The sequence below is a fragment of the Elephas maximus genome, chromosome 4, assembly GCF_024166365.1.
Source record: "Elephas maximus indicus isolate mEleMax1 chromosome 4, mEleMax1 primary haplotype, whole genome shotgun sequence".
In the NCBI taxonomy this organism is placed as follows: domain Eukaryota; kingdom Metazoa; phylum Chordata; class Mammalia; order Proboscidea; family Elephantidae; genus Elephas; species Elephas maximus.
In genome coordinates, this window is record NC_064822.1 from 25060703 (window position 1) to 25087709 (window position 27007).

A 27007-nucleotide genomic window follows, 5' to 3' on the forward strand; every position below is an offset into this window, starting at 1 on the left:
CTTTGACAGGGTGCAGTCTTACCATTTTCCTATTGCTCATAATAGTGGAAAATATTTTAGTTTTCCATCTCTGACAGGTTTCTGCCTTACACAGGTTCCGGCTTTCACAGGTTTTACTGTATAAGTATAGTTATGTATGTGTGATCCACATGTGTATCTATGTGTGTATATATATACTATATATAAGAAGGTATATATCATATATATATATATACACACACACACATACACCTACTTTTATTTGCATTAAAAGAGGGAAGGACGACCTCACAGAGACCTCCAGACTGCTCAGCCCTCATTTAGTTCTACCAGATGACTCCAATGATTAGCCAACTATAGCAGCGTCACTGACCTCTTCCCCACTCAGTCTTTCCTGAGAAAAGACCACTGCAGCCATTCCTAGCAGAGACTTGGAGCAGATTATTGCCGTTGTGAAAACTACAGCCTGCTAGTACTTTTCGGAAGAGCCCAGATCTGGGAAGGGGCGGCTGTGAGTAACAGGTAAGAACCAAGACTGCATGCAGATAAGTGTATTTGAAAAGATTTTTCAGGATTACTTAGGTAGAGTCTGTTTTGTTTATTACAGTCCAAATACATGACGTTCTTGTGAAATAAAATCATACGGTACAGATAAAAACAGGCCATGACAACCCAGGAAAAGTTGTTTTAGGGCCAAATTACAGACCACCCAACAGTTCACATTTTAGGAATTTGAGAAGTCTAAAAATAGATAAGGTGGTTTCACAAAAAAAAAAAAAAAAAGGAAGAGAGGGAGAAAGAAAGGGAGGGAGGGAAGAAGGAAGGAAGGAAGGACATTACTGAAACTTTATGAAATGTTAGCTAAGAGGAATACCTTACCGCGAAAGCGGGGATAAACGCATAAAAAATGCATAAACTTTGTGCAGGTAAATGCAATATTAAACACAGCAGACTACATAGGCCTCAGGATACTTCTGTAAAGGCATATATATATATAATGTCTCCAAGCACTTTGTAAAAATATGGAAAGACTAACTCAGGAGCATTCTAGATAAAAAATACATATTTCTTTAAAGGGGTAGGGCAGGGAGCAGGAAAGCATAGTCTCAGGGTAGACCCCCACAGACGTACAAGGGTAAAACGACATTTTGGTAATTATAGTTCATATGACAGCAAAAACGGTTGTAAGGATGTTGGCTGGTTTTGGGAGGGTTATTTTCAAATATAACCTTACAGCTACGTTTGTAAAACATTCTTGTGAGAATCTGTTTCATTAACCCTGTAATGTACTGACATCTCTGTTCTACAATAAAAGTAGCGGTGTTGTCAGTGGGTAAGGGACAGAGTATATGCTTTAAAGCAAGTGTGAACCCCTTGTGGGTTCCTTTCACACCAAGGGATACCAACTCTTTTAAATAAAATAATACTTCCTTAAAAATCTGCCACCTGACAATTGTTTACATCATAGAAAAATAGCATTATTGTAAAAAGAAATAGTTACTTTGTTAAAATGGTCTATTTTAAACCAGCAATTATTTTTCATATAAAGAATTTCTAAACATCCATACAGAAAATAAAAATAGATAATACTGAGTGCAAAGCAGACAATGGCATGTTTGCAAATGATCTCAAAGTATTTCATTGCCAGATAAATAATACTCTTAGTACACTATATAGCACAGCTTTCAATCCTTCTGGAACTTAAAAGATACTGCTTTTACTCTCTGATGGAAAGTCACTCCTAAGTAAAGTTACTTCCAGCAGCAGCAGACCAAACTGATGAGAAGTGGGTCGTATGTATCCATCCCACGCCCCCATACAGAGTGCGGAACGCTAGGCCAAGGCCTGTGCCCCCAACTCCTGAACGTGACGGCAGGGCACACGCTGTGGTGATGAGGAAGGGGAATTTATAACGTTCACCATCCTTTCAACACCACTCACTAGATCTCCCATGTTTACACGTTCACACAGAGCCAGATTAACACCAAACTATATACCAACCTGGCCAAATCCATCATTAAGGAGAGTTTATCTGAAAACTCTTTTCTAAATATAGAGATTACATCTTCATGCTGTAAAAACAGATGGTTTCAATGGACTAGAGCTTTATCTGCACAAAGCAACACTGAATGAATGGCTGGTTTCCTAGTGGCGGTAGTAATGGACACATCAACACTAAAACCCTGCTGTTCCCAGCTTGTACGTGGGCCAGTTGGGCTGATGGACTCAAGTCAAGTCAGAGAATACTCAGCACACCAAAGTGGTCCCAAACCTCACTAGTATCTCATCACACCCTTTCCACTCTGCTGGGATCATATGAATCTGTAAAAAGAAAAAAAAAAAAAGAGAGAGAGAGAGAATTAGTGGTATATTCCACTGGTCCATTCTGTGTTTAATCCTGACTGTAAATAAAAATGTTCGGGCAGCAAAATCCACAAGGGTATTAACTTTTATAAGTTAATCTTCAGATATGTCAACAATCTCATTTTTACTAAGAAGTGAAAAACAATCTTGTTTTTCCTAAGAAGTTAAAGGCTGTTTGCAGCTCTGGGTGGTGCAAACAGTTAACGGGCTTGGCTGCTTACTAAAAGGTTGGAGGTTCGAGTCCACCCAGAGGCGCCTCAGAAAGACCTAGTGATTTACTTCTGAAAAACCAGCCACTGAAGACCCTATGAAGCACAGTTTTACTATGACACCCACAGGGTCGCGGCCACAAGTCAGATTCAAGTCCACGGCAACCGGTCTGGTTCTTTTGGTAGGACTGATACCCAAACACAGACAGGAAAATGTGAGTTGCTTGATATTTTGATGATCTTTTCCTGTTGCTTATAATGGAATATAATTCATTTTAATGCAATGCCTATTAAACTGGCAACGCTGTGCTTGGCTGATGCTAAAGAGGATTTTTTTTTTTACTTTTATTTTTTGGTAAATTACAATTCTAGTTGATAGAAAGCTTGCATTAGAATGTCCACCTTTGTGATCCAATGCTGTTCTCTGGGAGGCAGGGACCCTGAAATTCTGACTGTTTGGCAGGCAACGAGAGGCCTCCTGTCCCCGACTGCCACCAGCCAGGCCAGAGGGCTGGCAGTACGCCTGCAAGTACCGTCTTCTAAGGCCTTCACACACACACACACACACACACACACACATACATGTGGGCTGACACACTGATCCATTCTCCAGCCCATCCTGGAAAATCCCACACTGTGCCCAGATGGCCTGATTTCCCAAATGGGATACCACACAAAAAGAATCCTAAATGGCCATTCATGCTGCAGCTGGGTATCACAGAGCATGACAAAGTCTGGGTCCACAGGTCTCCGGACTACAGGGAAACTGAGCTTTACCCATGTTACTTTTACAGTCAGAATGTCTGCGACAGCAGCAGAAAGGTTCTCTAATTTTTGAAGAGATGTTTAAGAAATCTGGAAGGATGGTACAATTTGAGAGTTAGAAAACAATTACCAAGCAATCTCTTCCCAAATCCATCGGTACAGCCATGCACTATGAAGACCACATAAAGTCCAATCTCTCTAGCAGCAAATGGGTTTTACCATGCCCTCCTCACACCGTCTCAACTGATCTACAATATATTTCTGCAACGACTAAAACCATGTGTACAGCACTCTGAGTCAGGCATTATAAACCAGATTGGAAAGGCAGCCTGCTGCCCCTCCAACACGACTCACAGCACCGAGTGCCTGTCTGTGCTCAGAGAATGCAGAACTGCAGGAGCTGACCCTCTCCTGACATCTGACACTTAACAACACTCCATGTGATGACAGGACAGTGACCACTGAGCAGTGCATTTCCGTGCTAACTCAGCCTCATGTGTGCTGGTTCTGAGAGGGCCCTCCTGTGAGTAAAGGTGTTTTCCTCTTCACTGAGAATGGGGCAGGCCAGTCACTAATGGGTAGGTATGTGAGAAGGTCAAACTTTCAGCTGGCTGGAGGCCTGGATAAAGCTGGGCATCTGCTGAGCCCCGATTTACAAAGACACACGGCACTGAACAGCTCACCTCAGTGTTAAGGACACTGGAGACAACGCCACAGAACGTACCCAGGCCCCAGAGACCCACGGTGGAAGCTAAGGGAAGCCATGGTAAGAATTCTGTAGGACAATGGGCTCCTTTTCACAGCAGGGAGGGCTAGGCGCAATAAAATAATGTAAACACATATATTACTTAAATTTTTCTAGTAGCCACATTAAAACAAAGAGGTGAAATTAATTTTAGCAATATATTTTATTTCACCAAATATATCCAAATATTCTCATTTCAACATGTACTCAATATAAAAATTAAGATAGTTTAGATTCTTTTTTTTTGTTGGGGGGAAGTACTATGTCTTTGAAATCTGGTATTTTACACTTACATTGTTATTGTCGTTAGGTGCCATTGAGTTGATTATGACTCATAGCGACCTCATGTGACACAGGAGAACCGTCCCATAAGGTTTTCTAGGCTGTAGTCTTTACAGGAGTAGTTCGCCAAGTCTTTTCTCCCTCGAAGTGGCTAGGTGGGTTCCAACCACTGACATTTTAGTTAGCAGCCAAGTGCTTAACCGCTGCGCCACAGGGCTCACTTATGGCACATCTCAGTTTGGACTACCACGTTTCAAATGCGCAGCAGCCGCCACATGTGACTAGGGACTACTAGGTGGGACAGCACAGGCCCAGAGATGGAGTGGTCGGTCACCTTGAATATTTAGAATCCTGGTTCCTGTGGGCTCTATTTCAGCTGATGACATCTCATAAGGTCAGCCCTGCTGGGTACTAACACCCTGAACAGCTATTGCCCTTGAAGATGGGCAAATGCCTAGCCTCCAAATGGCAGTATTTGGCATTATTTGGCCTGCCCAGATTTCCCCCACTTGGAGCCTGGAACAGACAGCCTCTGCATTTGCCTCCAGTCGTCATACTAAGAGGGTATGCAACCGAGGCTGATGGAACTAGCAGGTTCTGGGCAGTCACTGCCTGTCAGAACACTTCGGAACTGGAATGTAATCCATCCAGCTGAGACGGGATCCTGTGACCTGAATTAGTTTTGAGCTGGTGATTTCTTAGGCCGAGCCAAAAAATACCACTAAAATGATGTTAGCTGAAATGACCATCTTTCATCTGAAATGGAAATACTTTCATATGATATATACAACACAAATAATAAAGTTGTGGCAGTGTGCGTATATGCCTGTAGGGGGAATACAGATACACAGAGTAAAGTCTTATTTCACAGTCCCAGAAGAAAATCTGAAGTGGACTCTAAAGTCAGGAGCAATGAGGTGGTCCCAGCACACTGGGTGGTGGGGGACGGGGGAGAGGTGGAGATGGAGAGGAGGACTCTTGTGTTGAAAATTATAAAGTGATCAAAAAGGGAAAGAAAAAAATCCAAAAGTTTATCAACAGCATAGCAAAAACGCTCCCTGCTAATCTGTGAGTGGAAAAGCATTACTGGCTCAGTTATATGACCCATATTCCTCTCAGAGTGATCAGTTTTGAATGTGGAGGCCTAGTGACCATCACAGAAAAGGTCCACGGACGTCCAGCTGAGCAACAGAGTATGCGAGAACTCGCCGCTAAGTGGTACCCTGCTATCCAATGATTCAGGAATGTCAGAGACATCTGGTACTATGGTCAACTGTCAAGAGGGGTAGCCCTCTGCCCTCAGGGTTTTGGTCATTTTATTTGTTTATTAACAAAGGCATCAGACAGTGAGGCGAAAAAGAATAATTACAATTGCTACTTGTTAGCAACTATGGTTAAAATCATAATTTTAACTTTTTTTTAATTAATTTTTTAAATAATTGTAAGCTTTTAATGGCTGGCTAAAATCAAATTTGTATTACCTGGATGTTTCTGAATAGCTGCCCAACCCCCTTCACATGCCAAGTGGTCAAGCTAATAATTGAGGGACCGTTTTATTGAACTAGAAATTTTACGCTATGAAATACTTCCTGAGATACGTGGCCGTGGACTAAGACATGGAAATATTTACAAACTGGTGTTAAATTACAGCCAGATTTTGTTCTATTTTAAAATCCTTATAATTCTGAGGAAGACGTAGCACTGAGAGAACCATCTCAATCTTATGGATGAGCATCTACCAAGCCCCAAGTTACAAAGACATGGGACACCGAACAGCTCGCCTCCGCGCTAGGGAGACGAAAGCTCACTCGAGGAGCCTACCAAGCTTAAACCAGCACTTAAAAGCAAGTGGGCATATACTGGGGGTGGGGATGGGGGGCAGGGAGATAGACCATGCTTAAACCTGCAATAAATCCCATCCATGTAAAACTTTTTCCACCATAATGGCAAAGCCTTCATACTCTCAGTGAATGTGCCATACATAACAAGAAAAGCCGAGAGGACCCTGACAAATACATTCTTTCAGTAATGCATGAGAAACAGAACAACACTGGCTAACACCCCTGAGAATCATACTGTATTTGGGAGAAAGTATAAAAAGTACCCAAGTAGATTTTTTGTTTAACAACAAATTTCTGGCTTCTTCCAGGTCTAACAACAACTGCTCTTTTACATCGACTTTTGAATCCTTGGATTTCAAAACAGAAAAGGGAAAAGTTGGGGGGGGTGGGGGGAGGTGGAAGCAGCCAGTTGGGGGCAGCACAGTAAAAAGGAAGGGAGGTAGGCTCAGGAGGCAGGCGGGGGTTCTGGCAGCAGCTAGGTAAAGCACAACTCCTGGGGCTATAGTCTTTCCTTGCTTTTTGAAAAAACAAACCAAACAACAGTTGTCCTTGAGTTGATTCTGACTCATGGCAACCCCATGTGTGTCAGACTAAACTGTGCTCCATAGCATTTCAGTGGCTCATGTTTCTGGAAGTAGATAACCAGGGCTTTTCTCTGACGTGCCTCTGGGTGGACTTGAACTTCCAATCTTAAGGTTAGCAGCCAAAGGTGTTATAAAAATAAAGGCTTGGACTAAATGATTTAAGGTACACATGGTTTATGACGTGGACCTTCTGACATCTATGTCAGCTCTGCTTCTAATCACTCCTAGGATGAATCATTAATGCTCATGATGAATGTCCAGCCCCTGAAGCAAATGCCTGGTACCTGCAACAGATGCGGGGAGGTCCCACTCTCCTGACCTGTTTGTGTCAGAGCTCAGATAGTGAAACTGTGCTTGTGGAAAATCACTTTTACTGCCATCTGGGAAACTTCTTTGTGGTTTTATGAAGCAGAGAAGGCTCTGGGAATACATTAAGAGGATGGAGAAGCTGACGGGCCTGCAGGATGCTGTTGCCAAAGTACCTCACCTGAGCGTTAGCGATCAAAACCCAGGGGACTTTAAGAAGCATGGCTGGGGAGACAATGACCTGGGGCAGAGTGTCGAGAGAGTGCAAAATGTCAATCTTGTCTACTAAATCTTTTAAAATTTCATCAGTGGAGTGGTAGGGAAAACAGGTGAAAAAAGGAGAAAAAAAGATTCTGGAAGGTGTGAATGGAAGTCACAGCGTAACGGGATAGTTAATTTAAGGGTCTGGTGTGTGTCTTTTTATCTGGTTAATAAAGAGCAATGAGGGAGACTGGGGTGAATGCCTATTATTTCAGGGGGATATTATAGAGTACGAATGCTGTGGTTTCCAAAAGGGTTTATCAAGGCGTCGGCACCAATGTTGGAATGCTTAAATGATTTACTTCTCTATACAGGCTTGAAAAGTAGCCTACATAATTTCTGTAATTATATAATCATTTTATCTAAATTTTAAAAGGCAGCTTCTGGATAATTCTTTGTAAAATGAGAAGTATTTTGGTAAAATAATTCAACTTTATCTTTACTGTATAGACAACTTTTCCTTATCTAGCAGCCTCATGTTTTTAAGGTCTACTGGTTGCTGTTAGTCGACTCTGACTCATGGCGACCCCATGCGTGTCAGAGTGTGACTGTGCTCCATAGGGGTTTCAATGTCTGATTTTTTGGCAGCAGATCACCAGCCTTTCTTCTGATGCACCTATGGGTAGACTCGAATCTCCAACCTTTCAGTTAGCAGCTGAGTTACTGTTTGCACCACCCAGGGACTTTGAGGATTCTAAATTAATACTGCAAAGTCTGCATTCTTGCTCGACACCTCACCTGGGCACCAGAAGTCTTGATCACCTTTCTTCCTTGTGCTCTGTGCTGCCAGATGCCCGTTGTCCTCCAGCAAGATGATGCCCTTGGGGATGGGGGCTGCTCTCCTCGGCAGGTCCCCGCCGTTGAGGGATGCAAACCCTCTTGGCTGCTCCCCCTGGCCTCCTTCTGCCTTCAGTTCCTCAGCCTCCTCTGTGGAATCGGTGCTCCTGGAGCTCAGGAGCCTCATCCTGGACACAGAATTCACCTCTCTCATTCTCATCAAGCGGTCAGGGTCTGCTCTCCTTGGAGGGGAGGCTAGTTTCTCTTGCAAACTTTCAATCACTTTGGAAGTGTTTCTGCACCTCTTTTCTGAGCCTGCCACGCTTGGGCTCCTCTCGATGAAATGGAACAAAGTGGACCTGAAGGGTGGTTTTGTCTCCGAGTCCTTCTGACCCAAGGACTCGGGGTCCAGGGGGCTGGGCTGGGGCTCAGGGCTGAGGGCATCACAGGTGATGGCCCCCTCCAGACCTGAGTGGGCATACGCATGGGGAGTCTGTCTAGTCACGTCTCTCTCCCCTACAAAGAGAGGACTTTTGGTCCAGCCACATTTTCTCCGGCCATAAAAGGCGTCTTTGGATGCTGCGGGGCCATCTGGCTGGGCTGAGCTGGTCAGCAGCTCTTCCCTGGGTGAATCTGGCCTGAAGGCACTATCGTCAGACACAGGGCACCGGTTGTGTCCACCTCTCCCGCTGGCCCGCAGGAGGGAGTCCACGGCAACCTCGATGCCCAGGATCCGCTCAGCCCTTTCTTGAAGGGACTCATTTGGGGGGATTTCTATTGCACTTGCTTTTTCGAAAGAGCCATCTGACTTGTTGGCACTCTGCTCTTGGCCTGTATGAAGCCCCATGGACCGCAAGTCTGGTGCTGAGAGTCCTCGGTTTTTGTTCACAAGAGACAGTGGAAACACTGTCTCCCTCTCGTCCCCGCTCTCTGCCTCTGGAGTGACCACTGTGCTCAGTTTCACAAAACTTGTATCACTGGTAACTTTCTGGCTTTCCAGTGGCTTCCTCGGTTCAGCTGGGTAGAGTAGGGGGGCTGGTTTTGTGTCGTTTAATCTAAATGCCATCATTCTTTTCACCGGACCTGGGCTGACTGCTAGCTGGCTTTTTCTAGTTCCAACCTCCTGGTTTCTCTTCCCTGTGATCCAGTTTCCATCTGCCGACCTGAACAATTCCCCTCTGCTATCCTCTGCCTGCAAAACAGCCTGGGATGGAGGGGCAGCCTTCTGCTCCTCACTACAGCTCTTGGACCTACTTTTCACTCTTCCCGACCTCAGCACAGGCTCCTCTGGCAGCAGCATCCTTGGCCACTGCTCCCCCCTCACTGCCTGGCTGTATCCAGCGAATGCGGAATTCTCCCGTCTGGAGTCGGTACAGTCATCCTGCTGGCCCTCTGCCTCACTCTCTTCACTGCTACCTTCACTGCTACTGTGACTGCTCTCTTTCTGCTCTTGAAGCTCCTTGTTAAAATTTTCTAGTTGACTTATTAAATCCCAGGGACGACGGCTCACGGGTTTCAAAAGAAACTGACCAAATAGCTGCTGACTGTTGCATGGACTAGTCGGTTCGCCCTTCACCACCTTGTCCTTGGGCACAGGGCTGGCTCTGCGTCCATGGACGTCCACGTGGGGCTGACTATGGCATGCTTTGGGTGCAGGGGCCTGATTCACGGCGGAGGACATCCTGGAGAAAGCACTGTTGGTCGATGGGCTGAGGCATGTTTGACCTTTTAAGTAATGAACACTTGACTTCTGCTTTTGGTCACTGGGAGCTAATGCTGTCTGCGTCGGGGCACCGGCGGCAGTGGGGTCTAAACAATGGGGAGTCAGTGCCGCTTCAGTCGAACCTCCTGGTTTCGCACTGGGCAGGAGATGGGAGTTTTTGGATTCTTCAGTGAAACTGGTTTGCGTTTGCTGGTCTCTGAACTGGTGTCCTGGCCAGGAGCCAGCATACTTGAGCGCTCTGTGTCCTGTAGGGTGAACGAATCTGAGGTCATTTGTTTGTTTGTCTTCTTCTGCTTCCCCCAGACCTTGTTTTTCTAGGTCTGTTCTGCTGGCCATGCTTCCTGTCAGTGCCTGCAGCTCCAGGTCGGTGGAAGACATGCTCAGGAGACTTTGTTCTTGCAACGCTGGGCTCTTATCAAGCCCATTCTTTTTATCGGCGCTCTGCTTTAAGTCATTGTTGTTCGTATCTATCTCTGGCAGATGTGATTCGGATTTAACTGGGATGGAAACCAAGCAAAATACGGTCTCGTTCTTTTTTTTCTTTGAACTTTTCTTGGTCTGGAGCCCAGTTTCAAACTTTTTGAGCTTGGTTATGGTTTCGCAGGTACTCTCGCCCTGTGGGTTTGGGGAGGATGCGTGGCCTTCTGAGTGTCCGTGCTGGGTGCCTTTCATGTCAGGCTGCTCTCCTCTCATAGCACAGTTGTCTCTTTGGTCAGCAATGTCACTGGGTTCTCCACCCCTGGGGAGCCGGCCCAGGAGCCACTGGGGGCCAGGATCAGAAATGGAAGGAGCCCACTCCTTCCCGGCTACGGGTGTCATGCTTTGCACGTTCAAAAAGGCACCGCGAGGTTGTATTTTCCCATGAGCTGGCTCCTGGGGAGCAGTGGGCCCAGTGCTATACAACTTCTCATAAAGATTGGTTTCTTCACAGAAGCCTTGGGGGTGAGTTAGTTTAATATGTCGTATGCGTGGGTCGTCAAAGGGAATGTACTGAACAAAGCTGTCATGAGCAGTGGTGGGACAGGGGTGTTGGGGAAGCCCGTGAGGAGAGCGTGGGTTTGCACCGTACTCGTTCCCAGCTCCCAGGGAGCCAGCAGAACGCTGGCAACTGGCACTGGTCTTCTCGGTCGGGGGGTACTGCTGACTGCGACCCCCACACACAAGTCTGGGCGCTGCATCTTCCAGGTATGGGTTTGTGATGTGTGGGGAGGGTGAATGGTACGATGGAGGAGGCACATAGACTGGAGGCTCCAAACTGGAGTCCAACCCACAGTGTTCCTGCCTGGGAACATACAGGTCATCTATCGGCTGGCCATCCTGGTATTCACTGTTTTCCACTCCCCCCCTGGATTGCTGGTGTAGCTCATAAGATGGAGGCTTGAGGGGTCTCCCAAACTTAGGTTGTGGTAAAGGAACAATGAAGACACCCTTCTCGGTGTTCCTTGTGGTTTCCAAATTTGGTGCACAGTTTGGAGGATACAGTGGCATCTTAGGGATACTGGGTAAATGTCTATCATTTAGCGAGATCGGCATTTCCACACAACTCAGGCTCTCAGGGGAAAGAACTCTAGGCAACAACTGGGATTTCCCTTTGTTTTGAGGATTCAGTGCGTGTTCCCCTGGAATGAGTGGATACAGATCTTGAAACAACTTCTCCCCACCACCATCAGACATCTGCCTCCCCAACTTCCGTGGCTGGTTCCAGCTTTCCAGGCTTACATTCTGCCACTTGGCAGCACCCGACATTCTCAGCTCTTCTTCCAAAACTGCCTTCTTTGTCACATTCTCTGTCCTTGCTCCGACATCCCATGGGCTCTCCCTCAAGTGGCCAGGCTGGCTGTGGGCTTGGGCCAATCCTCTGACCTCCAGGTCCTCTCGGTCGCTCGGACCTGGCAAGCCACTGTACTCCTGTCCCCTTCTTCTCCAACCAGCTTGGCTGTTCCCAGTCTGCAGCTGAGAGGACCGCGCTAATGGTGGTTGATTATAGAACCTGCAAAACAAAAAGACACAGAGGTTACAAGAAGAGAAGAAGCACATGGAAAAAAAACACGTACTTCTCTGCTTCTGTGAGCAGCATTCAAGTCAAAATCAGGGCAGTGGCTTTTAAAAAAGTTATCCCAACCATGGTGCTTGTCACCTTTAAGGACAACGTGTCCCAATAATTATGGTTGGAAGAAGGCCATGTGTTTTGCCATCAATGGCCTAGGCGTGGCAGCAGCAGGCTGACCACAAGAACACCAGGGATGTCGGCTGGACTTGAGATATGCCAGGGCCCTGAGAACTTTAACATGCCCAAGGGAACAAAAGGAAGCCTACAGCAGGGTTTCTCAAGGTGTGGTCTTTGGCTGCTTGGAGGTCCAATTAAAGGTGTAAATTCCTGGTTCAGCCCAGACCTACTGCACAATCTCTGGAAAAGAGGTCTGGGAGACTCCTCTAACAACACTGCTGTACAGCAGTGGCCCTTAAATTGAGCGTGCATTGGAATCACCGAGAGCATTGCTAAAACAGGTTCCTGGGTCCCATGCCCAGTTTCTGATTCAGTAGGTCTGGATAGAGAGTCCCTGGGTGGTGCAAACGGTTAACGTGTTCGGCTACTAACCAAAAGGCTGGAAGTTCTAGTCCACCCAGAGGTGCCACAGAAGAAAGGCTTGGTGATCTACAGGCAGTCCTTGGGTTACGAACGAGATCCGTTCCTAGGAATGTCTTTAAGAATTTGTAGGTAAGTCAGAACAGGTGCATATGGTTCTTATTTAGCCCTACTTTAGTGCAAGAAAAGGCTCGAAGCCTTTTCAATGACTTAAAAGGTGGGTGTGCAGCAAGCGAAGGCGATTGTGATGAGTTTGTTGCAAGCCGGGGTTGGCTCAATCGTTTCAAAGTGAGGGCAAATTTATGTAACATTAAAGCACAAGGACGAGCTGCCTGTAACTTGGAAGTTCGTAACTCAAGGAATGACTGCACTTCTGAAAAATCAGCCCCTGAAAACCCTGTAGGACAAACCTCTACTCTGACACATGTGGAGCTGCCATGACTCACAATCAACTCCACAGCAGCTGCTTTCATTGTGTAGTAGTCTATTTTAGGCCTGGGTGGGGCCCAAAATTTGCGTTTTTAACAAGTGCCCAGGTGATGCTGACGCTGTTGGCTGGGGAGCACCCTAGAGGACTATCAGCGCTGGTGGTCCTCCACCTGGACGGCACATCAGACTCACTGGAGGAGCTTCTAAAATCCTGACGCCCAGGTATCCTAGACTGGCTGCGTTCGAACCTCAGAGGGAGAAGGGGGGCCGAGGCATCATGTCTTCCCAAGTCCCCCCAGGTATTTCCAGTGTGGCCAGGACTGACAGACACAGCTCTAGCCATTTCCCACATTTCCCTGATGGTCGGAATCACCTGGGCAGCCTGTTAAATATACATATTACCAGGTCTCTTGCCCGGAAAATTCTGACCTTGTAGGTCTGGATTAGGGCCCAGGAATCTGTAGTTTTAACTAGCATTCCAGGTGATTCTTATCTTCAGGTGATTTGGGAACTACAGCTAGGACCAACTTGGAGGCTGACGCAAAGGAAGGGGTGGGAGGCTCTTTTTATGGGGCAAAACTTGCTCTGAGGCAGGAAATGGTAGTAACAAATGCAACCTAGTTCCAGCTAGCTGCATGCCACACAAATGGGCATTAGAATTACCCTGGGAGCCTTTTTCAAATGCTGATGCACAAGACTGGGCAATGTTTCATTCTGTTATTTATAATATCGCCATGAGTTGGAGCCTACTCAATGGCAACTAACAACAATAGGTCTATATTGTCTATATAGTGACTCATTTAAGCTTCACAAGCATTCTTCTGAGGTAGATACTACTGTCATTCCCATTTTACAGATTAAGAAACTGAGGACCAGAAGTTAACTTGCTTAACACTAACATTTATTGGGCACGTATGCTGTGTCAGGCATTGTGCTGAGCTCACCAAAGGAATTATTTCATTTAAACTTCCTACCACCATTACGTTCACCATTTTACAGATAAGGAAACTGAGGCACAGAGGTTAAATAACTTTTCCAAGTCACACAGCTTCTAAGTAGAGGGAAAAGGATTCAAATCTAACACAGTAGAGAGCCCTCGAGGGAGCAGGAAAGCAGTGGGATGCAGACCCCAAATTCTCATAAAAAGACCAAACCTGATGGTCTGACTGAGACTGGAAGGACCCCAGTGGTCATGGCCCCCAGACCTTCTGTTAGCCCAAGACAGGAACCATTCCCAAAGCCAACTCTTCAGACAGGGATTGGACTGGATAATGGGATAGAAAAAGATGCGGGTGAAGAATAAGCTTCTTGGATCAAGGAGACACTTGAGACTATGTTGGCATCTCCTGTCTGGAGGGGAGATGAGAGGGCAGAGGGGGTCAGAAGCCGGCAGAATGCATACAAAAAGAGGGAGTGGAGGGAAGGAGCGGGCTGTCTCATTAAGGGGAGAGCAATTAGGAGTATATAGCAATGTGTATATAAATTTTTGTATGAGACTCACTTGATTCGTAAACTTTCACTTAAAGCATAGTATTTTTTTTAAAAAACGGATTCAAATCCAAGAAATAGAAACTTAAGGTACATTTTACTTCTTCCCAGGTAATGAAAAAATTCTTCAAATGCATAATTTTAATGGATAAGTAGTATTCTACCCATAGTTACAAGATTTATTTAACCACTGTGCCATTATTTGTCATTTATGTAGATTCATTCCTGGAACGCTCTCATGAATACTATTGTCTACAAGGAATCCCTTGGTGTTGCAAATGGATAAGAGGTGCACTACTAACCGAAACGTTGGCAGTTCAACCCCACCCACGGCACCTAAGAAGACAGGCCTGGCAATCTGCTTCCGAAAGGCCACAGCCTTGAGAGCCCTATGGAGCAGTTCTACTCTGCACACAGGGGGTCACCGTGAGTCAGAACCAGCTCAACAGCAACTAACGACAATCATTCACGAACATTTATTTATCCATAGCTTCAATTATTTAGAACAAATCCTTAGAAAAGGAATGAGTCTATCATGGTGTATTAATTTGTTGTGTGCGTATTGCCAGTCTTGACCTTAGACAAACCATTCCAATCTACACTTCCAGCTACCGTGCAGAGGAGAGCTTCTCTTGCTGAACCTTTCACAACCCTGGTTATTACAATTAATTCCTTTTCATTCCCGTTACTGTCGAGTCAGTTCTGACTTGTGGTGACCCCATGTGTGTCCGAGTAGAACTGTGCTGCATAAGGTTTTCAATGGCTGATTTTTTGCAAGTAGATTTCCAGGCCTTTCTTCTGAGGTGCCTCTGGCTGGACTTGAACCTCCATCCTTTCAGTTAGCAGCCAAGCATGTTAACAGATGCAGAATTGTCACAGACCCAATTAAAGAGAGATTAAAATAAATCTTTGGGAAGCATATGGTCTCCGCTATTCTTCAGCCAATGGTGAGTATGCTATATAGCACAAGGCTTTATTAAATACCATTCTCACTCCTCACAGCCCTACAAAAATTTTCCTAAAGTTCTCAAGTTTATGGAAGAAACAACACTCACTATGTGGCTTTACTCATTTTCACAATCAATACATTGGTTTCACAGTAGTAAACACTCAACCCGCTCAAGAGAGGTGGCTGAAATCCCAAAGTGTTATTTGTCTATGTGTGTGCTAGGCACATAATCAGAAGAAAAATTTAAAAAATGACATAAATAGGACAAGAAGAATACAAGCACACTATAAAAAGCTCCTTTCCTAGAGAAGTAATGTGGAGGGTTTTCTACAGAGTCAATCTGTCTTCTCTCCCAAAAATGTTACATTATTACCTTACATTTGTCAAAACTGCCATTTATACTTTATCAAAAAAAGACTAAGCATTACAAATTAAACTCTTTTCCCCCCTATTTACACAATATACCAAATCCCAGTTAAAGGAAAATATTGGTCATCTGGGAAAATTTAAAGAATTTGTTAAACAATATAGTAACATTACATAGAAAATTATGAAGCATTCATCTGTTTTGGACTAGTATGAGCCAGGCTCTGACAGGCACATATGGACCCCACATGGTAAGGTTGTTGTTGCTGGATGCCATTAAGTCGATTCTGACTTGTAGTGACCCCGTAAGACACAGTAGAGCTGTCCCATATGGTTTCTTAGGCTGTAATCTCTAAGGAAGCAGATCACCAGGTCTTTCTCCGACAAAGTGGCTGGATAGGTTCGAACTGTTAACCTTTTGGTTAGCAGCCAAGCATTTAACCATTGCACTACCAGGCTCCTTTCATATGGAGATAACCCATTGCTGTCGGAGTTGATTCCAACTCATAGCGACGCTATAGTACAGAGTAGAACTGCCCTGTAGGGTTTCCAAGGAGCACCTGGTGGATTTGAACTGCCACCCTTTTGGTCAGCAGCCGTAGCACTTAACCACTACGCCACCAGGGTTTCCAAATAGGGTAAATTTCTCCTCCAGACAAGTTATCAAGTGTGAGTACTCTACTGGCTTCCATGGACAACATCCATGTGCAACCACATGTGGTCTCAAGTCAAGAATATGTTCCGTAATGCCTTTGAGAAAATAAGGTGAGGTCATTTTTTCTTTTTTTTTAAAAAATGAAGCTAATGATTTACATTTAAAAACAAATGTCAACAAAAGGACTTTTTAGGAAAACACACTGAACACACCAAAACATAGTGGGAAAAAGATAAGGAAAGCAAAGTGGAAGGCCAGAGCACAAATCAATGGTGCTGACAAGCTCGACAAGACAAGCAGGGTCTCTGTGCAGGGTCTCTATGCGACAAGACCCAGGTCGCACCCCTGCCTTATCACAGGAGAGGGACCTGATGCCAACAAAATCTCTGATAAAAACCATCTGGAAAATATTTGCGATACGAGCACGAGGGAGACAACATGGCTAAAAGGAAAAAGAGCAAAACTGTTCACTGAACGTACAAAAGTGAATTGTGAAAGAGGTGAGCTTTTCTATGGGACTCCTTTTCAGCCACAATAGAAAATACTGTTTTTTCTTCTTTTAAAGAAGGAAAAGCATACTCAAGAGTGGCAATATTTGGAATGACTTTTAACCATTGTTTCACACGCTCTAAGACTATGTTCATGGAGCCTGCAAGGTCCTTGTGAGCATGGAGAGACATGTGGCTTAATAAAAAATTGGATGGAGTTGTGTTGCCTGTCTGACTGGACTGGGGGCTCAGTGGGAAGTGAAACATAGGCATATATATGTCATTGAGGACTTGTGAGCAAAATCCCTTGGAAGTGAAACATAGGCATATATATGTCATTGAGGACTTGTGAGCAAAATCCCTTAACCTGGTCTGGATTTGGATCATCGGTGGTCCAAAAGCCTAGTCAGATATATGACACTGTGTAGGTCAGGATGTAGGCTGCCTCACTACAGTGGTCTCCGGGTCCAGTGAGGTCCTCTCCATTTGCAACTGGGGCCTGGCAGATGCCGGTTGTTCTCAATGGCCTTCACACCCAGGAGTCACATTCTGGACCAGTGGACAGCTACCACCCTTTTTGACAACCTGTTCGCTTCAGATGCTCCTCCTGGCTCCAGATGGGCCAGTCGTTCTTACTCAGGCAACATGAGCATAAAGGTTGCACGTGTCACTTAAAGAACAGCATACTCTTCCAACAAGTAACTCCCTTCTGCTGAATTGGCAGAAGGATTTGGGGCATCTCTAACCAGTTGCTGTCAATTCGATGCCAACTCATGGCCACCCCACATATGTCAGAACAGAATTGCACTCCATACGGTTTTCAATGGCTGATTTTTTGGAAGTAGATAGTAGGCCTTTCTTGCCAGGTGCCTCTGGGTGGACTCGAACTTCCAACTTTTCAGTTAGCACCTGATTGTATTAACTGCATCACCCAGGGACTCTTTGGGCATCTCTTCAGAGTGATTCATGTTCACCAGCCCTGGTGTGCGATGTCTGATATGATTTTGTGATGGTGACAGCCATCCTTCCCTACAGAATTTGTGCTTTGTGCTCTTCAGGCCGGGAAGCCTGCAATTTTCTTTTTCAGCATGCCTTAGCATGTTCAATATACTATATTGTGGAAATAACCCTCTGGAATAGAGTAACAAATAGGTTAATTTGGGAAAGGGAAAATATGGGGTCAAGAGATTAAAGCTTAATGGTTACATGAGGTAAAGGTCTATGAGAAAAGATAAAGCCGCCCTGAAAACATCAATGGGTAAATATCTCTATTTAGAAAGTTCGATTTGAACAAGAACAGCAGTATAACTAGAAAATACCCAAATGCCTGGTCAGGCTGCTGAGATACTCTTATGCCTGCTTTTTACAATGTCACAATAATGAATATTAATAATAAACGGCATAGATTCAGTTGAAATAAAGCACTGGTGGACTATTACAAGAGATTAATGCTTTGTTATTCTTAAAAAGACATAAACTTAATGAGTCTGGCAGAGGAAGCATAATAAACTACTGGAACTTGCAAATGATGCTAAATGTAGACATGTGAACAAGGAGAACAAGAAAACAATTCAAAGTCACTAAAGGCAACAATGAGCACAATGGTAGCCACATGGGATTCACCTTGGAAAGGCACCTGTTCACGCACCTGAGCAGAAGCACCTGGAGCCACAGCTACACAACAGCAGAGGCATCTGAACTCCTAAGCTTAGGTCTGGGCTCTTTAAAGCTCAGAATGGAAGAAGTCATGTTGGAAGGCATCCCTAAAGCAGGCCCAACTCACTTAGCCACAGGTCCATAATATTTTTAAAGCCTTGAGGGCTAGAAACAGGCACAAATTACTCTTTTGTGGTTGCCAGCAGTGTTCTGAAGCGTCTTTGGGAAAGGAATTTAATAGACATTCCATTTTGCAAGATCTCGTAAAGACCTTTTATGTCTGCAGGGTAAGGTAAGGGACTCCACTCGAGAGGCCCCACCTCAGGCAATGTGGTTTGGGGCTGATGCTTGTTTTTCATAAATTAGTAAATTCACTGCTGTTGCTGGTGAAATACTGACCCATTTTATAAACTGTGCTGAAAATCCTAGTACTATAACTTTTTAATACCAACAAAATCTGTGACTAGGAAAACCACCCACTGAAAAGGGTATTGCTGAGGTTAAGCTTCATCTGTGTGAACAACACAGCGGTAGAGTTTTCACCTTCCATGTGGAGAGCAGTTTCCATTCTCAGCCAACGTGCCCCATGTGCAGTCACTACCATATCTGTCAGGGGAGGCTTGCATCTTGCTATGATGCTGAACAGGTTTCAGAGTAGCTTCCAGACAGGATAGTCTAGGAAGAAAAGCCTGGCAATCGACTTCTGAAAAATGAACCACTGAAAACCCTATGGATCACAATGGACTGATCCTGCAGTGCATGGTGTCACCATGAGTCGGGGACCAACTCACCAGTAACTAACAACAACAACAATGTGAACCATTAACAAACCCACCCATAGAGAGAGAAACGAAATGGGAAGTGGGAGGGGGCAAAAGAATAAAAATGAAGGAAGAGGGGTATAAGATCTGCATGGAAGAAGAAAAATATTAACACAGAGAACAGGTAGGTAGGAATTGGTGGAGGACCACCCATGGTGTGAGCCACTGACTTCATGAACTGAGTCATCCTCAATAGAAAGTGCTAGAACCTCTGGTAGTGACCCCTGTCCCCCTTTGAACAACATCCTTCCTACAGCTTCACTTATGAGAGAAGGAACCTATTTTACAAACGTCCCATCTCTGATTCAAGCCAGTTACTTCAATAAAAACAACCGGCTGTGGTGGAGTTGACACCAACTCATGATGACCCCATGTGTGTCACAGTAGAGTTGTGCTCCTTGGGTTTTCAGGGGCTGATTTTTCAGAAGTAGATCACCACACCTTTCTTCTGAGGTGCCTCTGGGTGAGCTTAAACCTCCAACATTTCAGTTAGCAGCCAAGTGCAGTAACTGTTTGTACCACCAAGGACCTCTAGTTGTCTCAATTATACCACCCATTTTCCTGATTAAAATGGCAAGGGCGCACTAATGACTTTGCATTTGAAGGCAAGAAGCCACTTTGGAGTCCTCCTCATTCCAGCAGCAGCCTCCCCAGAAGGACATGCCCAAACATTCCTATCCACACAAGGATGCCCAAGGAGAGACCTTTCTACCATTCTGCAGCTACAGAAAAAATAACCTGGTCTACCATCATGACATAGGTTCATCCTTAGAGCCTATGAGAAAGCCATACCTTCAGGGAATGTCTTCCCAGTGAGGGACAGGAATCAGCAGAGAAATGGTTCCCTGCCCATGTCACCAGGGAAAGCCCCAGTAGAAGTAGCAGCAGATGCTGTTTCCTCCTTCCCAGATGTGGGGCTTTCCCATCTGGCTGCTTAGTAGCTGTACCCTCATTTAGCACAGGTTCCTAATCACATTCTAACTAATCTCCTAGCTTTAGCAAGGAAGGGCTTAGGCTGAAAAAAGTAGAAGGAAAAGACATTGCCTGGGTTAGGCCTGGGGGAGCCTAGTGACATGCAGCCAACCCCCAAAGGCAGCTGAGCCAGGTCAAACAGAACTGCCACAGGTTGGGCCACTTGTCCTGACTTCGAAGGAGAAAAGACCTGGAAATACGCTCCCAAGAAGGTGACAGCAAAGAAAACCCTATGGGGCAATACTGCTCTGTCCTATAGGGTCACTGTGAGTCAGAATGAACTTGACAGCATACAATAACAACAACAAGGGACCACTTCGTGGTAAATTTGTCCTGAGGGCATATGTGTCTGCCCTGGGGCCTGGCTGCCTGGGTTTACATGCCAACACCACAGCTTTACAACTTCTTTCCATTTCTGCACCTGTGTTAAGGGGATGGCAACCATGGCTCCCTTTGTGGGTTTGTTGAGAGGGATTAAATGAGATGACACATTTAAGTATAGTCTCTAATACATAGCAAACACTTGATTTTAGCTATTATCATGATTAACCCATTAAAATACCCTGAAACCAAAAAGCCAGTTGCCATTGAGTCGGTGCTGATTCATGGCGACCCCACGTGTTCTGGAGTAAAACTGGGCTCCATAATAGGGTTTTCAGTGGCTTTGTTTTTGGAAGTAGATCACCAGGCCTTTTTTCTGAGGCACCTCTGGGTGGACTCGAACCTCCAACATGTTGGTTAACAGCGAAGTGTGTTAACCATTTGTACCATCCAGGGACTAGACCTTTAAATTCTCAGTGGTGGAGATAATTCTGAAACTCTTTTGCCTTTCATCACCCAGGGCTTGGGGCACGGGCAGCACAAAGGGAAGAGAGGAGAAGAACTGAGTGTTTATCTTACTGATGATTATTTTAGATCCATTTTGTCTTTTCCTAAGTTGTAATCAATAAAAACAGGAAACAATGATATAGCTGTCAGAACGTGACTGCCACTCCCGGGTGATGGTTGGTCTCTAAGGAAAAAGCTCCACCCATTTCCATAGTGATGCTGCAGGACAAACTAATATTTAGTTTATTAAAGCAAAGCAGGAAGCACAAGCTCTAATCTATTCTCTCCTGTGTAAATTCAATTGGTAAGGCAGAGGGTTTCAGTATTTTCATATTTTTTTTCTTTAGTAAGGCTATATCAGATTTATACCATGTTAAAATGTCTTCACTCTTATAGTCCATATACTGTCACTATAAAAGAGAAAAAACAAAATATAACAGCAATCAAAAAGCCCTAGTTTCTCACTTCCCTTCCACGTTACTATCACCACCTCTTACTTTAATTTATTCAGTGAACACTTTACTGAGCGCTTTGGAAGCTAACTTAGAGTCATGAAGAGTGGAGGGGGGTAGCCACTAGGGAGCAAATACAGCAGAACGTCTGAGGGGCTGCAGAGACCCTCTAGTTGCTCTCTCCAGTGTATAGATGAGGACAAAAGCCCCAGGAAAGCTAAAGAATGGCCCTGACATCACACAGCTAGTACATATCAGTATGTCAACCAGACTTTAGTCCAGGCTTTTCATGGTCAAGAACTCCGAGGGACAGCCCTCTTGGAAGCAAAGTGAATGGCCCTGAAGACCAACTCAGGTCTTTCCTAGACCCATGTTTCATGCCCTTACCACCCAGTGTGTCTCACTTGGGTACTTCCTAGCTCATTAGCAAAGCCAAATCTCTAAGCAATGAAGAAACTCAGCACTAGTAACTCTCCTCTGGGTGATGACATGGCTACCCGGACAAATGAAATTCCAGGCTGTGCTGCTGCTCAAGTCTTTGCACAGACTCTCAAAGTACTTTCTTACCACTGTACTCCAGGATCACAGGTTCAAAAGGTCCAACCTGCTTCTTGCGGGGAGAAACTGGTATTGGTCAAGCAACCTGGGAAAATGTGCAGGAGCGAGAACCAGCGAAAACACTCCTTGGAGGTTACATGCTTATGAACGAGAACAAAGCAACTCAGAAGAATTTACAAAATGACACTGAGGAAAATGGGGGTCTAGTCTTCATGTGTGTTCATGAGCACACCAGCACAAGAAATACACACTTTTCTCTGTCGAAGAGCTCAAAATAACAACACATAACATGTGGAGGAAGACTCATTAACAGGGGAGGAGGGGCCAAGATGGCAGAATACACAGGCGCTTCTGGCGAGACCTCTTACAACAAAGACCCGAAAAACAAGTGAGACGAATATATTTATGACAAGCTAGGAGCCCTGAACATCAAAGGCAAGGTTAGAAAATGAACTGAGGGGCAGGGGGAGGAAGAGACAGTTCAGAAGTGGAGAAGAGTTACCGGACCTGAATCACCGGGAGCCCTCAGGCACCATTCCCTGGAGCGGCTGCGGCAAGCTGGTACTAATGTTTGGCCACAGTTTCCTCAGGGAGAAGCAGCCAGCCACACAGCCTACTCACACCTCTGGAATCAGAGAATAACGGCACTCTTGGCAAAAGCTAAGTACTTGCGTATATTTAACTGTGCCCCCCGCTCCCAAGCCGGCTTCAGCGGCTGATTTCCCTGGGCCTGAGATAGGCCCTGTTGAGTGCCTAGAGACATCATCCTGCCCTTGGAGAAGAAATAAATTCGCAATTGGGGGAAAGGATAATTTTCCAACTCCACTAACCAGGGGAGCTCAGGACAGAAGCAGATCCTGTCCAGGCTAAACGGTCCATGGACTGTGAATAACTTTCCCCCCTGCATGGACCTGGGTGGGCATATTTCAGGAGAATAGTCCCTTGTTGGCAGACTACACCTGTTTCAGCTGTGCAGTGGAGAGGTGGGTATTTGATGTTTGACATTGCTTTGCCAATTAAACAGCGACCTCACCTACCCACATCAGGAGCCTAAGGACTGGTGGTTCTACTCAGCTCACCAAGCCACCCACGACAGGGGTCTGAGGATAACTGCTACCTTCCAATTCTTACAACCAAAAACACTGGGTGCCCATGGTCCATCTGCAGAACCCTCCCACCTGTATGCACTAGGGAAGAGGGACAAGCTTTCCTCAAAGATACCTGGGGGGCGATTCTCAGCCCCCTGCCTTGTTGAGAGCATGACCCCCTGTTGCAACCAGGTACCGGTACCTACACCAATCACCCCTGACCCTCTAAGACTATAGGTCAGAGCCTGTACCACACACTTGATGATCAGCTACCTGGACACCTGAGCTGAATTCATACAAGAAAAGTGAATGGACTCCTAGACTGATATACCTGATAACACCTCTAGCTATCTGGCAACAGGACGTCAGGGATCCAAAGGTGAAAATAATTAATCTAACTCAAGCAATTCATCTGGGCATATCAAAACAAAACAAAGCAAGAAGCTACGACACAGTAAGCAAACATAAAATAAACTAATACAGTAACTTACAGATGGCTCGGAAACAACAGTACATATCAAATCACATAAAGAAACAGACCATGATCGCCTCAAGAAGCTCTCAAAAAAAAAAAAAAAAAGAATCAAGGGATCTTCTGGATGAAAGTGCCTTCCTGGAATTACCAGAGGCAGAATACAAAAGATTAATATACAGAACCCTTCAAGACATCAGGAAGGAAATCAGGCAATACACAGAACAAGCCAAGGAACACACAGATAAAGCAGTTGAAGAAATTAAAAAGACTCAGGAACATAATGAAAAATTTAATAAGCTGGAAAAATCCATAGACAGACAGTAGCCAGAAATTCAGAAGATTAACAATAAAATTACAGAAGTAGACAACTCAATAGAAAGTCAGAGGAGCAGAACTGAGCAAGTGGAAGGCAGAATTTCTGAACTTGAAGAGTAAGCACTTGGCACCAATATATTTGAAGAAAAATCAGATAAGAAAATTTTAAAAAATGAAGAAGCCTTAAGAATCATGTGGGACTCTATCAAGAGAAATAAATAACGAGTGACTGGAGTACCAGAACAGGGAGGGATAACAGAAATTACAGAGAGAATTGTTGAAGACTTGTTGGCAGAAAACTTCCCTGATATGGTGAAAGATGTGAAGATATCTATCCAAGATGCCCATGGAATGCCACATATGGTAGATCTTAAAAGAAAGTCACCAAGACATATTATAATCAAACTTGCCAAAACCAAAGAGAAAGAAAGAATTTTAAGAGCCGGTAGGGATAAACGAAAAGTCACCTACGAAGTAGAGTCAATAAAAATAAGCTCGGACTACTTGGGAGAAACCATGAAGGCAAGAAGGCAATGGTACGAATTATATAAAAAATTGAAGGAAAAAATTGTCAGCCAAGAATCATATATCCAGCAAAACTGTCTCTCAAATATGGAGGTGAAATTTGGACATTTCCAGATAAACAGAAGTTTAGGGAATTTGTAAAAACCAAACCAAAACTACAAGAAATACTAAGGGGAGTTCTTTGGTTAGAAAATGAATAATATCAGGTATCAACCCAAGACTAGAATACTAGGTGGAACAAACAGAAGTCAACCCAGACAGGAAAAGCACAAAAATGAATCAAGATTAAAAAATGTTCAGAACAGGGAAACAGCAATGTTATCATGTAAAAGAAGACAATATTAAAACAATAAAGAGGAACTAAGAAATGTAGTCACAGATCTTCCATATGGAGAGGAAGACAAGGTGATACAAAGGAATAAAAGTTAGGTTTAAATTTAGAAAAATGGGGTAGATAATAAGGTAAGCACAAAGGAGACAAACACCTACACATCAAAATAAAATTCAAGAAAGAAAATAGAGACTCAGCAGAAACAAAATCAACAACAACAAATATGAGGAAAGGACAATATATAAAGATAATCTACTCGGCACAAAAAAATTAAGTGGGAAAAAGAAACCGTCAACCATACACAAAAAAACACATCCAAATCATAGCACTAAATTCATACCTATCCATAATTACCCTGAATGTAAATAGACTTAATACACCAATAAAGAGAAACAGAGTGGCAGAATGGATGAAAAAACACTATCAGTCTATATACTGCCTACAAGACACACACCTTAGACTTAGAGACACAAACAAACTAAAACTCAAAGGATGGAAAAATATATATCAAGCAAACAACAATCAAAAAAGAGCAGGAGTGACAATATTAATTTCTAACAAAACAGACTTTAAAGTTAAATCCGTCATAAAGGATAAGGAAGGACACTAAATAATGATTAAAGGGACAACATACCAAGAAGATAGAACCATATTAAATATTTATGCACCCAATGACAGGGCTGCAAGATACATAAAACAAACTCTAACGGCATTGAACAGTGAGATAGACAGCTCCACATTATTCAACACACCACTTTTGGTGAAGGACAGAACACCCAGAAAGAAGCTCAACAAAGACATGGAAGATCTAAACGCCACAATCAACCAACTTGACCTCATAGACATACACAGAACACTCCACCTAACAGCAGTCAAGTATACTTTCTTTTCTAGTGCACATGGAACATACTCTAGAATAGACCACATATTAAGTCATAAAGCAAGACTCATCAGAATCCAAAACATTGAAATATTACAAAGCATCTTCTATGGCCATAAGGCCATAAAAGTAGAAATCAATAACAGAAAAAGCAGGAAAAAGAAAATCAAACACTTGGAAACTGAACAATACCCTGCTCAAAAAAGACTGGATTATAGAATACGTTACCAAAACCAAAACCAAACCCAGTGCCGTCAAGTTGATTCCAACTCATAGCGACCCTATAGGACAGAGTAGAACTGCCCCATAGAGTTTCCAAGGAGCTCCTGGCGGATTCGAACTGCCGACCCTTTGGATAACAGCCATAGCACTTAACCACTATGCCACCAGGGTTTCCAGAAGACATTAAGGATGGAATAAAGAAATTCATACAATCCAATGAGAATGAAAACACTTTCTATCAGAACCTTTGGGACACAGTGAAAGCAGTGCTCAGAGGTCAATTTATATCAATAAATGCATACATACAAAAAAGAAGAAAGGGCCAGAATCAAAGAATTATCCCTACAACTTGAACAAATAAAGAGAAACAAAAGAAACCCTCAGACACGAGACGAAAACAAATAATAAAAATTAGAGCAGAACTAAATGAAACAGAAAACAATCGAAAGAATTAACAAGACCAAAAGCTGGTTCTTTGAAAAAATCAATAAAATTGATAAACCACTGGCCAAACTAGCAAAAGAAAAACAGGAGAGGAAGCAAATAACCTGAATAAGAAATGAGATGGGCGATATTAAATCAGGCTGAACTGAAATTAAAAGAATCATATCAGATTACTATGAAAAATTGTGCTCTAACAAATTTGAAAACCTAGAAGAAATGGATGAATTCCTAGAAACACACTACCTATCTAAGCTAACACAAACAGAGGTAGAACAACTAAATAGACCCATAACGAAAGAAGAGATTGAAAAGGTAATCCAAAAACTCCCAACAAAAAAAAGCCCTGATCCGGATGACTTCACTGCAGAGTTCTACCAAACTTTCTGAGAAGAGTTATCATCACTACTACTAAAGGCATTTCAGAGCATAGAAAAGGATAGAATACTCCCAAACTCATTCTATGAAGCCAGCATATCGCTGATACCAAAACCAGGTAAAGACACCACACACACACAAAAATTACACACTTAAATCCCTCATGAACTTAGATGCAAAAATCCTCAACAAAATTCTAGCCAATAACAATTCAACAACATATCAAAAAAAATAATTCTCCATGACCAAGTGGGATTCATACCAGGT

The 27007-nt window shown here is 44.0% G+C and overlaps 1 protein-coding gene across 3 annotated transcripts in view; it reads right to left on the minus strand.

Moving 5' to 3' along the window:
- Positions 1–745: 745 nt before the first annotated feature.
- Positions 746–27007, minus strand: part of JCAD (junctional cadherin 5 associated) — a 71412-nt gene continuing 45150 nt past the window's right edge. For all 3 annotated transcript variants that reach the window (XM_049881723.1, XM_049881721.1, XM_049881722.1), the window contains exons 4-5: positions 8075–11826; positions 746–2301 (exon numbers count right to left, since the gene is read on the minus strand). In XM_049881723.1, coding sequence (XP_049737680.1) covers positions 2267–2301; positions 8075–11826 — 3787 coding nt within the window. In that variant the 3' untranslated portion in view covers positions 746–2266. The remainder of the gene's footprint in view (positions 2302–8074; positions 11827–27007) is intronic.